The 11,047-nt window shown below is 46.5% G+C and overlaps 1 protein-coding gene across 5 annotated transcripts in view; it reads right to left on the bottom strand.

The window, feature by feature from the left end:
• Positions 1-515: 515 nt before the first annotated feature.
• Wasf3 (WASP family member 3) overlaps positions 516-11,047 on the bottom strand; it is a 93,525-nt gene continuing 82,993 nt past the window's right edge. For 4 of the 5 annotated variants that reach the window (XM_052754499.1, XM_052754496.1, XM_052754498.1 and 1 more), the window contains exons 8-10: positions 7,074-7,340; positions 5,506-5,870; positions 516-3,787 (exon numbers count right to left, since the gene is read on the bottom strand). In XM_052754499.1, the coding sequence (XP_052610459.1) occupies positions 3,630-3,787; positions 5,506-5,870; positions 7,074-7,340 (790 nt within the window). In that variant the 3' untranslated portion in view covers positions 516-3,629. Of the gene's footprint in view, positions 3,788-5,505; positions 5,871-7,073; positions 7,341-8,134; positions 8,302-11,047 lie in introns of all 5 variants that reach the window. The other variant, XM_052754500.1, reaches the window with a different exon arrangement.

The following is an 11,047-nucleotide window of genomic DNA, read 5'->3' as shown; positions in this document are numbered from 1 at the left end:
AAGCAGCCATCCAAGGAGGCACACATTCAATTTCTCACACCTACCTACCTAGCCTAGGCTTTATTTCCACTGTTTCATAAATGAAATGCTACCCCCAGCTTGCGTCTGTATCCAGCCAAGTCACACTGAACAACGTGGCTTTACTCTAGTTTCCTTGGGGGGAAGAGGGAAAGCATCCTCGTGAGAAGATGTAAGTAGTAAAAATACCTCACATGCTATGAGTGCCACAGATTATTCATGATTATTATGGAGACTCAATGCAGCTAAGACCCTCACCGTCCTGGTCTCTCTCCCCAGTGATCATGTTGTCACCATTTCTGAAGAGACATCTACCTACACATGAGTGCTTCCCCATGGCCTTCGCAGAATTCACATTGAACTTGTGGTTACATGGAAATTTAATGTAGACTTCCGCTGTTTCCTGAGGATAATGTCAACTAAAGATATTCTATGTGCCCAGCTTCTCTCCCTGAGGAGTTGAACACATAGTGTTGTCGTAAATAAGCAGATCCAGATAGACTTACACGTGTAATTTTATTTAGATGTTACTTGTGATCTATAGTAAGATATACAAACAGATTAAAAATTGTTTGACAGTTTTTAATACCACTTTAGATTCAATTCACAACTGCATTGATAATACTGCAAGATAACAGATACTCTCCTGCATAAAACAAAAAAACTCCTTGCTAGTCTTGCTGATACACTCTTTGCAGTCTTTAAGGGATTCAAATGTATCACACATTTCTGCTTAAAATATTACAAAGCTTTCATGACCCTTCCCATCCTGTGCTCATAACAACTTTGATGTGTTAAAAATGTACGAGGATGAAAACATCCATCTTCTAACTGCATCTTGGTGAATAAAATCTAAGTACTGAAGCTCATGGTTTGTTCACTCATTCCCTTCGGCAGTGCAGTGACGTGCAGACTCAGGCATCTTCTATCCACCACTCAGCCATGCACCCATCCATCTACCACCCATCCATACCTCCAACCATTCATGCATCATCTACAATTGATTCCTCTATCTACCACCCACTCATCCATCCACTCACCAATCCACCCACCCACCTATCCATCCATTCACTCATCCACTTACCCATCCACTGATCCATCCATCCACCCACCTATCATCTGTCTACCTACCTACCTACCCACACATCCATCCATCTGCCCACTCACTCCCCACCCACACCTCCATCTATCCATTCGCCTGAGTCTATATAAAGAGAAAAAATATGTCAGATACTCAGCTGAAATACATAAAGAAGACTAAAGCTGGGGACAATTTAAAACAATCTTAAAATCTGTAGCTGTAATCTAAGCATGAAACTTATAGAAATTAAATATGCTATGAAATTCTGTTCTCCATTTGTTTTAGTAGATATTTTTAAAAAATGAAAATCAAAAATTTAAACTTTACTTTTTTCTCTTTTATAAGGTATTGTATTTAGAAGCATCTTGGATTTAAATTTTAGACTAAATCAAATTTGCTGAAAAGATACTCTAAAAAATGATCTAAATTGGATTTAGTCATTTTCCATTCTTTTAAAGCTTACATAATACATTGGGCAAAAGTTTCTCACTAGCTATAAAAACAAACTAAAACTCACTGGTTGATGAAGCTACAGGACAACCAACAACTGATAAGCTCATGAATATTTATGAATAAAGTACCACTAACATCACTATGATATGGTATCAGTAAAAGAAATCCTGGCAATGGCTAGTAGCTTTACGTATTTCCTCCACCCTGAGAGCATAAGGACCCTACCAAATGAAGGAGTGCAGCCAACGTGAGTTCTGGAGTTCCACAGGGCACACGGACACAGGAGGAACAACAGAGACAAACTGCTGCCAACATAACAAAAGACTCAAAATGTCCCAGTCGTGAGGATAATGTCGACACGGTAGGTCTCAGTGCCGGAAAAACAGAAATGATCAAGAAACAGAAAAGCTTCTTAAAATCACCACTATGGTCGTGAGTCACAGCAATGGCCACGTCTGCACAGGCTCCAGGCTGATCACTCAAGTGCATGCCAGTCCACCCGGCAGCACTGGGACGCACGCCAAAGCAGGGCATAAGGGGGGGCTGCAGATGGGTTTCAGTGTCAGATTCCATGTGACTAGAACCTACTACTGGCAGGGGGTTAAAGGACAGCTTCCCAAGTGGACAGGTGTCCACTCACACAGAGGGTGACATGGGCAGCTGGGTGATGTCCCCAAACTCGTGAGCAGAAATCACTTGTTACTACCCCACTGACATTCCACATCGACTGACACAGCTCCACCCCAGATCTAGATTCTTCTTTTCATCAAAAGTGAGCCACACTATTGGCTGTGGTCCATTTGAAGTGTGCACCTAAAGAGCCCAGCATGTGTGTGAGGTCCTATGTAACCCAAGCATGGGGACACCCAGTGACTTATTTAAATGAGTGGCTGTCCTTCCAGAACGGCAAAGGAGACACTGTCCTCCTGGAGTTAAGCCCCTGCCTACGCCAGGGACCAGAGAGCAGAGGGGAAGTCAGGGTTCTTCTCTGCCATGGCAACTGGCTTGATCCAGTTTTTCTTGTGAGGTACTTTTTAAAATTAAAATGTGCCAACAACATGAGAGGAGAGTACTGTGCTTCAGGTGAAGGCCCTGTTTGAGAGCCTGAGTGTGAATCCAGCCACAGCACCGTGGGTTGTGAACAGCTGGTGGCATTTCTCAGCTAAACCCAAGCTCCTAAGATTCTGAGCAAGTGGGGTGAGGTGCTGAGTTACGCTCTCTCCATGGTGAACAGAGGAGCAGGGATCCCAGGAAGTGAAATGTGTAGGTCTCATCTGCACTGGGTGGAGGGGGAGGGGACCAGATGCTTTGTCATGTAAGCTCTGCAGACTCCGGGCAGCTTGCCCCTGGCCTGGCTAACTGGTGTCCACACTATCAGGGCTGGCCACTACAGTGAGCTCCATTTGCAACGCTGTACAAAAGTCACTAGTGAGCACTTTCCACGTGAGCACCCAGAGGGGCCTCGGCTTACAAAGGGAGCCCTCTGCGGTGGTGCAAAGGTAGCAAAAAGCAACAGAGCAGACAAGGAAAGCAGAGCAGCCCATTCGCTCGAAGGCCACCAGGCCAAGAGTCTAAATGGAGAAACGTCTCATTCTGACTTGTTAAACCTCTCCCTCCAGAACCAAGTCCATCTGGAAACCACCCTGCGAAGGAAAGAAACGGTAAAGCAGTATCTCCTACTGGTTGGAAGACATCACTGTGACACACAGCCATTCATCTTGCAAAGACCTGACACTGGGCAGCGCCACGGACACACGGCAAGTCTGCCGAATCAGGATGGACAAGAGTGAGACTCTCGCGGCCGAGAGGGAAGCGAGATGCTATTTCAGGACTATGCACTAGCTACAGCTGTCTCCTGGTGTGCAGCACGGAGTGCTGTGTTTAGTGGCACTTAAGTATTACACAGTAAATACTCAACAGATCCAGAAGGATGTGCAGAAGCAATAGCACACTGTTAATACAAAAGTTACTAAAGCTACAGGGTAATACCACTATGTGGGTGCAGAGATCACACGCGCTCCTGACACACTTCCATACGGTGCCCTGGCTGTCCACCTGCCGCCCGGCCCTGTGCGATTCAGTCCGACCAGTCATTCTCGTCAAACTCAGAGTCATCGTCTGAGTCGCTGTACTCCACAGCGATGCGTCTGGACAAGATTGTGGCCACATCGTTGCCGACGGGCTCCCGCTTGGCTTCCTGCTCACGCTGCTCCTGCACCTTTTTCAACTGGATTCCTAAAAACACAGTGGGGAGAGAATCAGTCTCTTTGCTCGTTTCCGGTGAAACCAAACAGGTTTCTACTGAGCTTACAAATACAAGGTGGTGGCCATCTGCAGGTGGAAAGAATGTGTGCGCTAAGTCTGCTGCAGGGACGGACACAAAACATAACCTTCTGCACAGCTGTGTTGTAACACAACACGCAGGGGACTCTACTTGGACCACTTTAAACCTTTGTCTTTGACAGAATTTCAGATTTATTGGCTAGCTACGAAACCAGGAGAAAAATATTCCCATATTATTTGCCCTGACAATGTTGGAGCAAGCTTTCCCAATCTGTCACACACAAACATACAGACACACAGACACACACAGACACACACACACACACACACACACACACACACACACACACACACACACACAAGCACTTTTCTCTGGACTGTTCAGGAGTTACATAGGACATAGATGTTCCTATATTACTAAAATATTTCACACGTTCTGTCCTGAAGGAAACTTGAAAACCAGAAGTTACCATAGATAAACCCTGCTACTACTTCCCCTAAAAATACTATTCAAATGCCACCACTAAGCCAATCTCCTGGGGCATTTCCCCCGACTCAGGATCCAACCATCCTGACTCATTTGCTCCCATTTCTGGTAAACCTTAATCTGAACAGTGCTTTGATTTCTGTATTTACAAGCTTGGCATCTGCAGAGAACGGAGATGGTCTTTTGGAACATGGCAGTCTCTGGTTACAGACTCACTAGACTGGCCACAGGTGTATAAAAGCACATCTAATACTCTCTTCCTATGACTGGAAAGCTGACCTCCCTTAAGGTATTCTGGCTTTCAGACTTCATCTCTTGACAAACTGAAGTCTATCAATAATGTTCAAGGGACTTGGAGGAATCTTTGAGTGGAAGAGGTGTGTGTGTGTGTGCGTGTGTGTGTGTGTGTGTGTGTGTGTGTGTGTGTGTGTGTGTGTGTGTGTGTGTACTGGCCTGATTCAATGAGCTCAGGCAGAGGCAGCTGCATCTATGTCAAGGATGTTGCAGACCAGCAACTGTTCTCAGTTGTTCTCAGCTGAGACAAGCAAACTCCAGTCAGGAGGCACACGGTTCCCTAAGGCTCCAGAAGCTCTCTGAATACTCCACAGCCTACTGCTGCCCTGGCCACCCTGCGCTTTGACTGGTTAAGGATGAACGATACCGCACACAGGGCTTCCTGGGAGGCTCTGGGGCAGTCAAACAGGCCAGGGGCCAGGCTCCCTCTACTGAGTGTACATGATGCACATGACGCTTCTCCTGTGTTGGGCTGGTGGTGAGGGCAGGACTTTCGCTGGCACAATCTGGATGCTGCTGAATAAATGCCGGAAGTCACTGGCTCGGCCCATCAAGCTTCTCTGACCAGTCCAGAGTAAACTTAGATTTGTTTAAAATGAAACCATTGCTGGCTGCTTTCTTCCATTTTATTCTTGTGGTACAAAGTGGAGAAGGTCCTATTACTTAATCTATCATGTGATGTCTAATTTCTGGTTTCTTGTCAAGTACACCTTTCCTGAATTTTTAACTTTTTATTATAATGTGTTTCCACGCTACCTGTAAAAGAATCCCAACTTATTAACAAAGTAACAAATGACAGAATGTACAGTTATCTTTTGAGGCAGTGTAGCTGACTGAACCCAAGCTGTGTCTTCCAAAAGGGAGACTGTGACATGAGGTGTGCACTCACCCATCCGGATGGCAGCCAGGAGGTCACTTCTTGCATCACTTATGGGTGGCTGTGCAGGTTCCGGGCGCTTTCCCTCAGCCACGGGGGGACCATGCAGTGGAGAGGATGAAAGAGAAGAGGGGCCAGGAGGGCCAGGTGGAGGAGGTGGGGGGCCTGGAGGCGGAGGTGCTGTGGCCAGGAGCCCAGTGGAGGGCTGGTGAGAAGGGGCAGGATACGTGGAACCAGCAGAGGCAGGGAATGGGGGGTGTGCGGGAATCTGGAGAGGGCTGACGAAGGCAGTTTGTGCTGAAGGAATCATGGGTGGAGGGGGAGGGGGGGGTGGTCCTGAGGGGTTGTAGTATTCAATTATCTGTGCTGGAAGCATCCTAAGGAACAATAAAGTACAGTCACTCAAGTGACCAGGGAGGGTCACATCTTCCTCGTTCTAATAGAGCTTATAGAGAGGATCCTTTCGGACACAGTGCATGCTGCCACCAGCTGGAGAGAGTCACTGCAGGGTACATGTGTCCACTCTGAAAGTCAGTTTCTTCCAGTCTTACATGATTCTTCATCATGACAATGAAGAACCCACTGAAATGACCTAACACGACCACTTGAAGAGCATAGTGACTTCTGTGGATGGCTAGGGTACACACATGGCAGAAAAAAGCTAGTGCCCTTTCCATCCTGGGTTCTCAAAGATGCTGTGTAGCTGCTTACCTCATCTCATGAGGCCCCTGAGACTGAGGAGACAGGGGGTTGGAAGGATGCTGCCTCCTCTGACCCTGTCCGATGAGTTAAGAGCCCAGCAGCATGTCAAACACCCCAAGAGACGGGGCAATGGTTTTCAAAACCAAAGGCTCTCCATGCGTCTGAGATAGCAGCCTTAAAACACATTCTAGTAATTCCAGCTTAGCCAAGGCCTAAGGATAGGGGACACCCAGACCCATGTGATCTCCTCTTTCAGGCCGTGGGTACAATTAGAAAGCAAGGCTGGCACTTGGATGGAGAAGACACATTGTTATATTCAACTTTCCTGGGTACAGACACTAGGGAGCATTTTAAAGACCAAGTCTGAAAGAGCTAAAGACAACCTAAAAAAATAAAGGGGAGGGGCGCAAATGAACTCACACACAGTCAGGAAGAGTCTGTACACAGTGGAGGCATTCAACAGATCAGAAAACAAGAGGGTGTAGGGCACGATGCTCCAGGAGCCCAGAGGCCGAGAAAGGGGTTACAGGATGCATGGTGAGGAGTGATGCTACATGTTTTCGAGGTCCATGACCAGCACTCCCTCAGAAACATGAGGGTGTGGACAGGTTCACCAGTAAGCATTTTACCCTTAGTGATGCCTTGGCTTAGAGTCAGTATGTGAGCAGGGGACCAGGGGAGCACACACACACACGCTGTTCACCTGAGATGTGGCTACAAAAGGAAATGGCCAGAGGCAGGCTTCGCCACCTATTTTATTTGGCACAGACTCTGCCAACACCGACACTCTGCCCACTCATTCGTGTCTACAGTCTATGGGATAAAATTCTGCCAAGACACAAATTCAAGAGCAACAACAAACAGGATTAGCAACTTACCCATAGTCGGCTGGAGCCACGGATGTAGAAGTCTGGGACCCCTCTGGGGCCTGGGGAGGAGGTGGGGGCGGTGGCTGCTGAGGTCTGTTCAGGGCCATGTGCCTTGCCGAGGCAGATGAGGGTCGGTACTCATGCTCAGCGCCTTGGTTTGAGGTGCCATGCACTGGCGCGTCACCCGCTGTGCAGGACGGTGTCACCGGCTGTGGCTGCACAGAGTGGCTGGGAGTAGCAGGGTAAGAGTAATCGGTGATGTCGGATGTGTGAGACCTGATTTTGGAGGGAAGGCGGTGAGAAAAATTGAAGTTTTAAAAATGTCCCCTAAGAGGTAGATGCATATATATCTACGAATAACAACATTGTCAGTAGACAAGGATGAGACATTTATTTCTTTTATGATCAGCTAGGTCCAGCCCCAAGAGAGCTTCCAAGCACAGCACAATTATTTCAGCAGCAAGCCCCAGTGTTACATGGATTCAGATTTGAAGCTTTGATAAGTCAGACCAGTAAGTGGGGACCAGCGGAGCCTCATTTCCACAGCATTCCATGTATTCCTTTATGAAGACAATACTGTATGTCAAACCCCATTTCTTTGAGAAACAATATCTCAGATTGACAGAGAACTTTCAGAGGCAATAAAATTTGGCAGCATATAATTAGACGGCAGGCGAACTGGATACATGTTAACGGCAAGAAGAGAAAGTAGGGTCCAGAGTGCAATCGTGAACGGCACTTGTCTTAAATGGCAGAAATATATTAAACCCAAGGAAGGAGAAGCAGCATTGACAGGTCTCCTGGGCTGCGAGCGCGACGCCACAACAGAGCTCTAAAAGGAAAGGAGACCTTGAGTTAGTTGGTGAGCAGTTTGCAAGGGGCTGATGACAGGCATCCTGCACAGCCTAGCAGGAGGGTAAGCTGGCATGTGTAGCAGCCACAAGCATGTTAATAGGAGGCACACGCTCTCGCCTGAGTTACAGGACAGTGAGTAGGGCTGCACATCCTCTCAGGACGCTGAAGCAGGGCTCGACCTCGGGCTGGGGAGCCAAGACGGCAAACCGACGCACCCTCTGGGCCTGCGGTCTTCCTCCGCGCTCCCTGCCTGATCCAGCCTCCTCACGTCACTCATGAATTCAATGCCCATTTTCCTCCTCTCCCACTCTTCTCGTCTCGTTCTGACTTTTCTCACATATACTTGTTGGTTCCTGTTAGGGTTCAGCTTGTGTTTCTCTCTCTGAAGGGAGACAGGTAAACACACACTGGGGATGTAGAGGGAGCAGGATGGAGACACAAACCCACGTCTCTCTGGGACTTCTGTGGGTAGCTTTCCCTGACCAGAGTACAGACCAAGTTAGAAGAATCTATCCTCCCTGCTGTCCCCTAACTACAGCATGAGAACTAATAGCTTATTTGTCTCCCCTGTGTGTGAGCTGTGGTCTAGATGATGATGTGCTTGTGAAGATGTCTGGTCCACTCTTCCAACCACTAGCAAATGAGCTCCAATATTTTAGGGGCAGAGGCTATCTGTCCCGTACTCAGGTTCAGTGCATTTCAAAAGTATAAACAGATCTAAAACTATAGGGTCGGTGATAACATCCACACTCTGCTAAGTAACTAGATCACTGACGTGTCACTTTCTAAAGGAAACAGTCACCCAGCACAGCGTGGAGTGTCTCCAGTGAGACACAGGCCAGGACACAGAATGTTCTGTGGTACAAATGAGAATGCCATTCTTGGAAAACAGATTTGAGAAACAGCAAGAAGGAGCCAAGACAAAGGAGGTGACCAGATAGAGACTGAGGTGCCACACAGTTGATTTCCACAGGACTAGACTCTGAGGTAGGTGAGAACAGGAAGGTGAGAACAGGAGAAGCAGGGGGAGATCAGGGAAGAGGGAAGGGCTAGGTTACAGGGGGTTGCCAGCACCCTGGGGGGCGGGGCTCAGAGGACGCTGGCTGAGTGGGCAGGCAGAAGTTGCCGTGAGGCACACCACCAATGTGGTGATGAGGGGTGTGATCCTGGGGCTCTGCAATGGTCAGTCTCCGTGTGTTGCAGCAGAGAGAACTGGCGGGTTAAGATAAAGAGGCAGGAAGGAAGCTGTTCACCTAGTGGGAGAATCCCATCAATCCCCAGGGTTTGCAGGAGGTAGGTGGGCAGAGCCACAGCACTGAAGCATGGCTTAGAACTAGAAACTAAGTTGGTAGAAACTAAGACAGGCTGCATGTGGAGATGTACTGATTTCTGACTACAGAGAACATTCCATCAACTGCGCATCCGAAACTCACAGCTGGAGACAAGCCATGCCTAGCATCTGTAAGGAGAGGGCAGAACTTGAGTTTAGTTCACCTGGACTGCGTGAGCTAAAACACTTTATATATACAACTGCTTGGTACACACACCATGAAACTGGAGATTAAACTTTCCTTGGTATCTTTAATATACATGTGAGAGAAGGAGGCTGCACCACTAAAAACCATGCTTTTACCAAACAATATTTAAAAATACGATCTTTTTAAGATGTCAAAGAGCCAGGTGTGGTGGCACACGCCTTTAATCCCAGTACTTGGGAGGCTGAGACAGATGGATCTCTGTGTGTTTGAAGTTTACATCTTGAATTCCAGGGCACCCAGGGCTACATAGTGAGATCCTGTGTCAAAAAACAAACAAACAAACAAACAAACAAACAAACAAACATACCCACTTTAAAAAAAAAACAATAAAAGAAGTCAAAGTCAAAGGAAAATGTACGGCATGATTCCAATTTTGTAAAGATAAAAATCCCACACATAGGTACAGAAAAAGACTAAAGACAGATACCGTAAAATGCAAATGGTGTCTCTGGATGATGTCATGATGAGTATTTAATTTTAATTTCTTTCTGTAATATCCAGATTATAAGTATGTTTTGTTTCATAATAAGAAAAAGTTAGGGCTGGAGTGGTAGATGGCTCAGTAGTTAAACGTACTTGCTGCTCTTGCAGAGGACCCAGGTTTGATTTCCACACTCACATAGCAGTTAAAAACCATCTGTAACTCCATTTCTAGGGGATCTGACACCCTCTTCTGGCCTCTGCAGGAACTGCACTCACACATCCAATGTCATGTACAAATACATACAAATAACTGAAAAGAAAATACACATTTTCTTAAAAAGAGAAAAGGCTGCAGTTTTAATAAAATAAGACAAACTTCCCAAACTAATTCAAGGAGTTCTGTCTAAGACCAATGATGAACTGTGATTTGTTTACTAGTAGGTTAGTTATGTATGCCAAGAGTAAGTCATGGGAAAGAGTATGAGAAAAAAACAAGTTTTGACGAAGTGATCCACCTAGCTCTGGTTTTGTAAGCTGAGAGAAATGAAACCTTATCTCGGCCATGTGAGCATACAAACAAAGTGTCAAATGATTCCAATGGCCGTCAGCATCATGCCAGGCGTGGAACAAGCTCATCTCAGAGGGTAGGATTAGAGGCATTCCACTGAGGGGTTAAAAAAATCCGAAGGTTTTCTATCTGCATGTGTTTAAATTAGCACACATATGGAGCAAAGATGGGTATGTACTTTGTGTGACAAAATTTAAATTCCAACTAAGCTTTTGTCAAAACAACAAATGGACACCAGTGGGGACACTTGGTGTATACTTGATTTCTTGCTATTTTTGACATTTTCTTGGATAAATTCTTGGCGTTTTGTTTGTTTGTTATTATTTTAAAGATAGAGTCTCATGTATCCCAGAATGGCCTCAAGTATGTAGCCCAGGATTACCCTGATTTTCTGATATTCTGCTCCACCTCTGAGCGTTAGGATCAGAGGCATGTGCCACCACGCTGGACTTATGAAACTCCAGGCTTCACACCCAGGCTTCACACATGCCAGGCGACCACTCTTTCAACTGAGCTGTACGCCCAGCTTGAGTTCTAATTTGTAAATGCTGAGGACTAGAAGTCCACACAAATGGATCATGATGATTCAATAAGACAGA

Source organism: Peromyscus californicus, unplaced genomic scaffold (genome assembly GCF_007827085.1).
Source record: "Peromyscus californicus insignis strain IS unplaced genomic scaffold, ASM782708v3 Scaffold_2__1_contigs__length_46816999, whole genome shotgun sequence".
In the NCBI taxonomy this organism is placed as follows: Eukaryota; Metazoa; Chordata; class Mammalia; order Rodentia; family Cricetidae; genus Peromyscus; species Peromyscus californicus.
The sequence above is the reverse complement of the archived record's forward strand: the minus strand, read 5'-3'. Positions and strand labels throughout refer to the sequence as shown.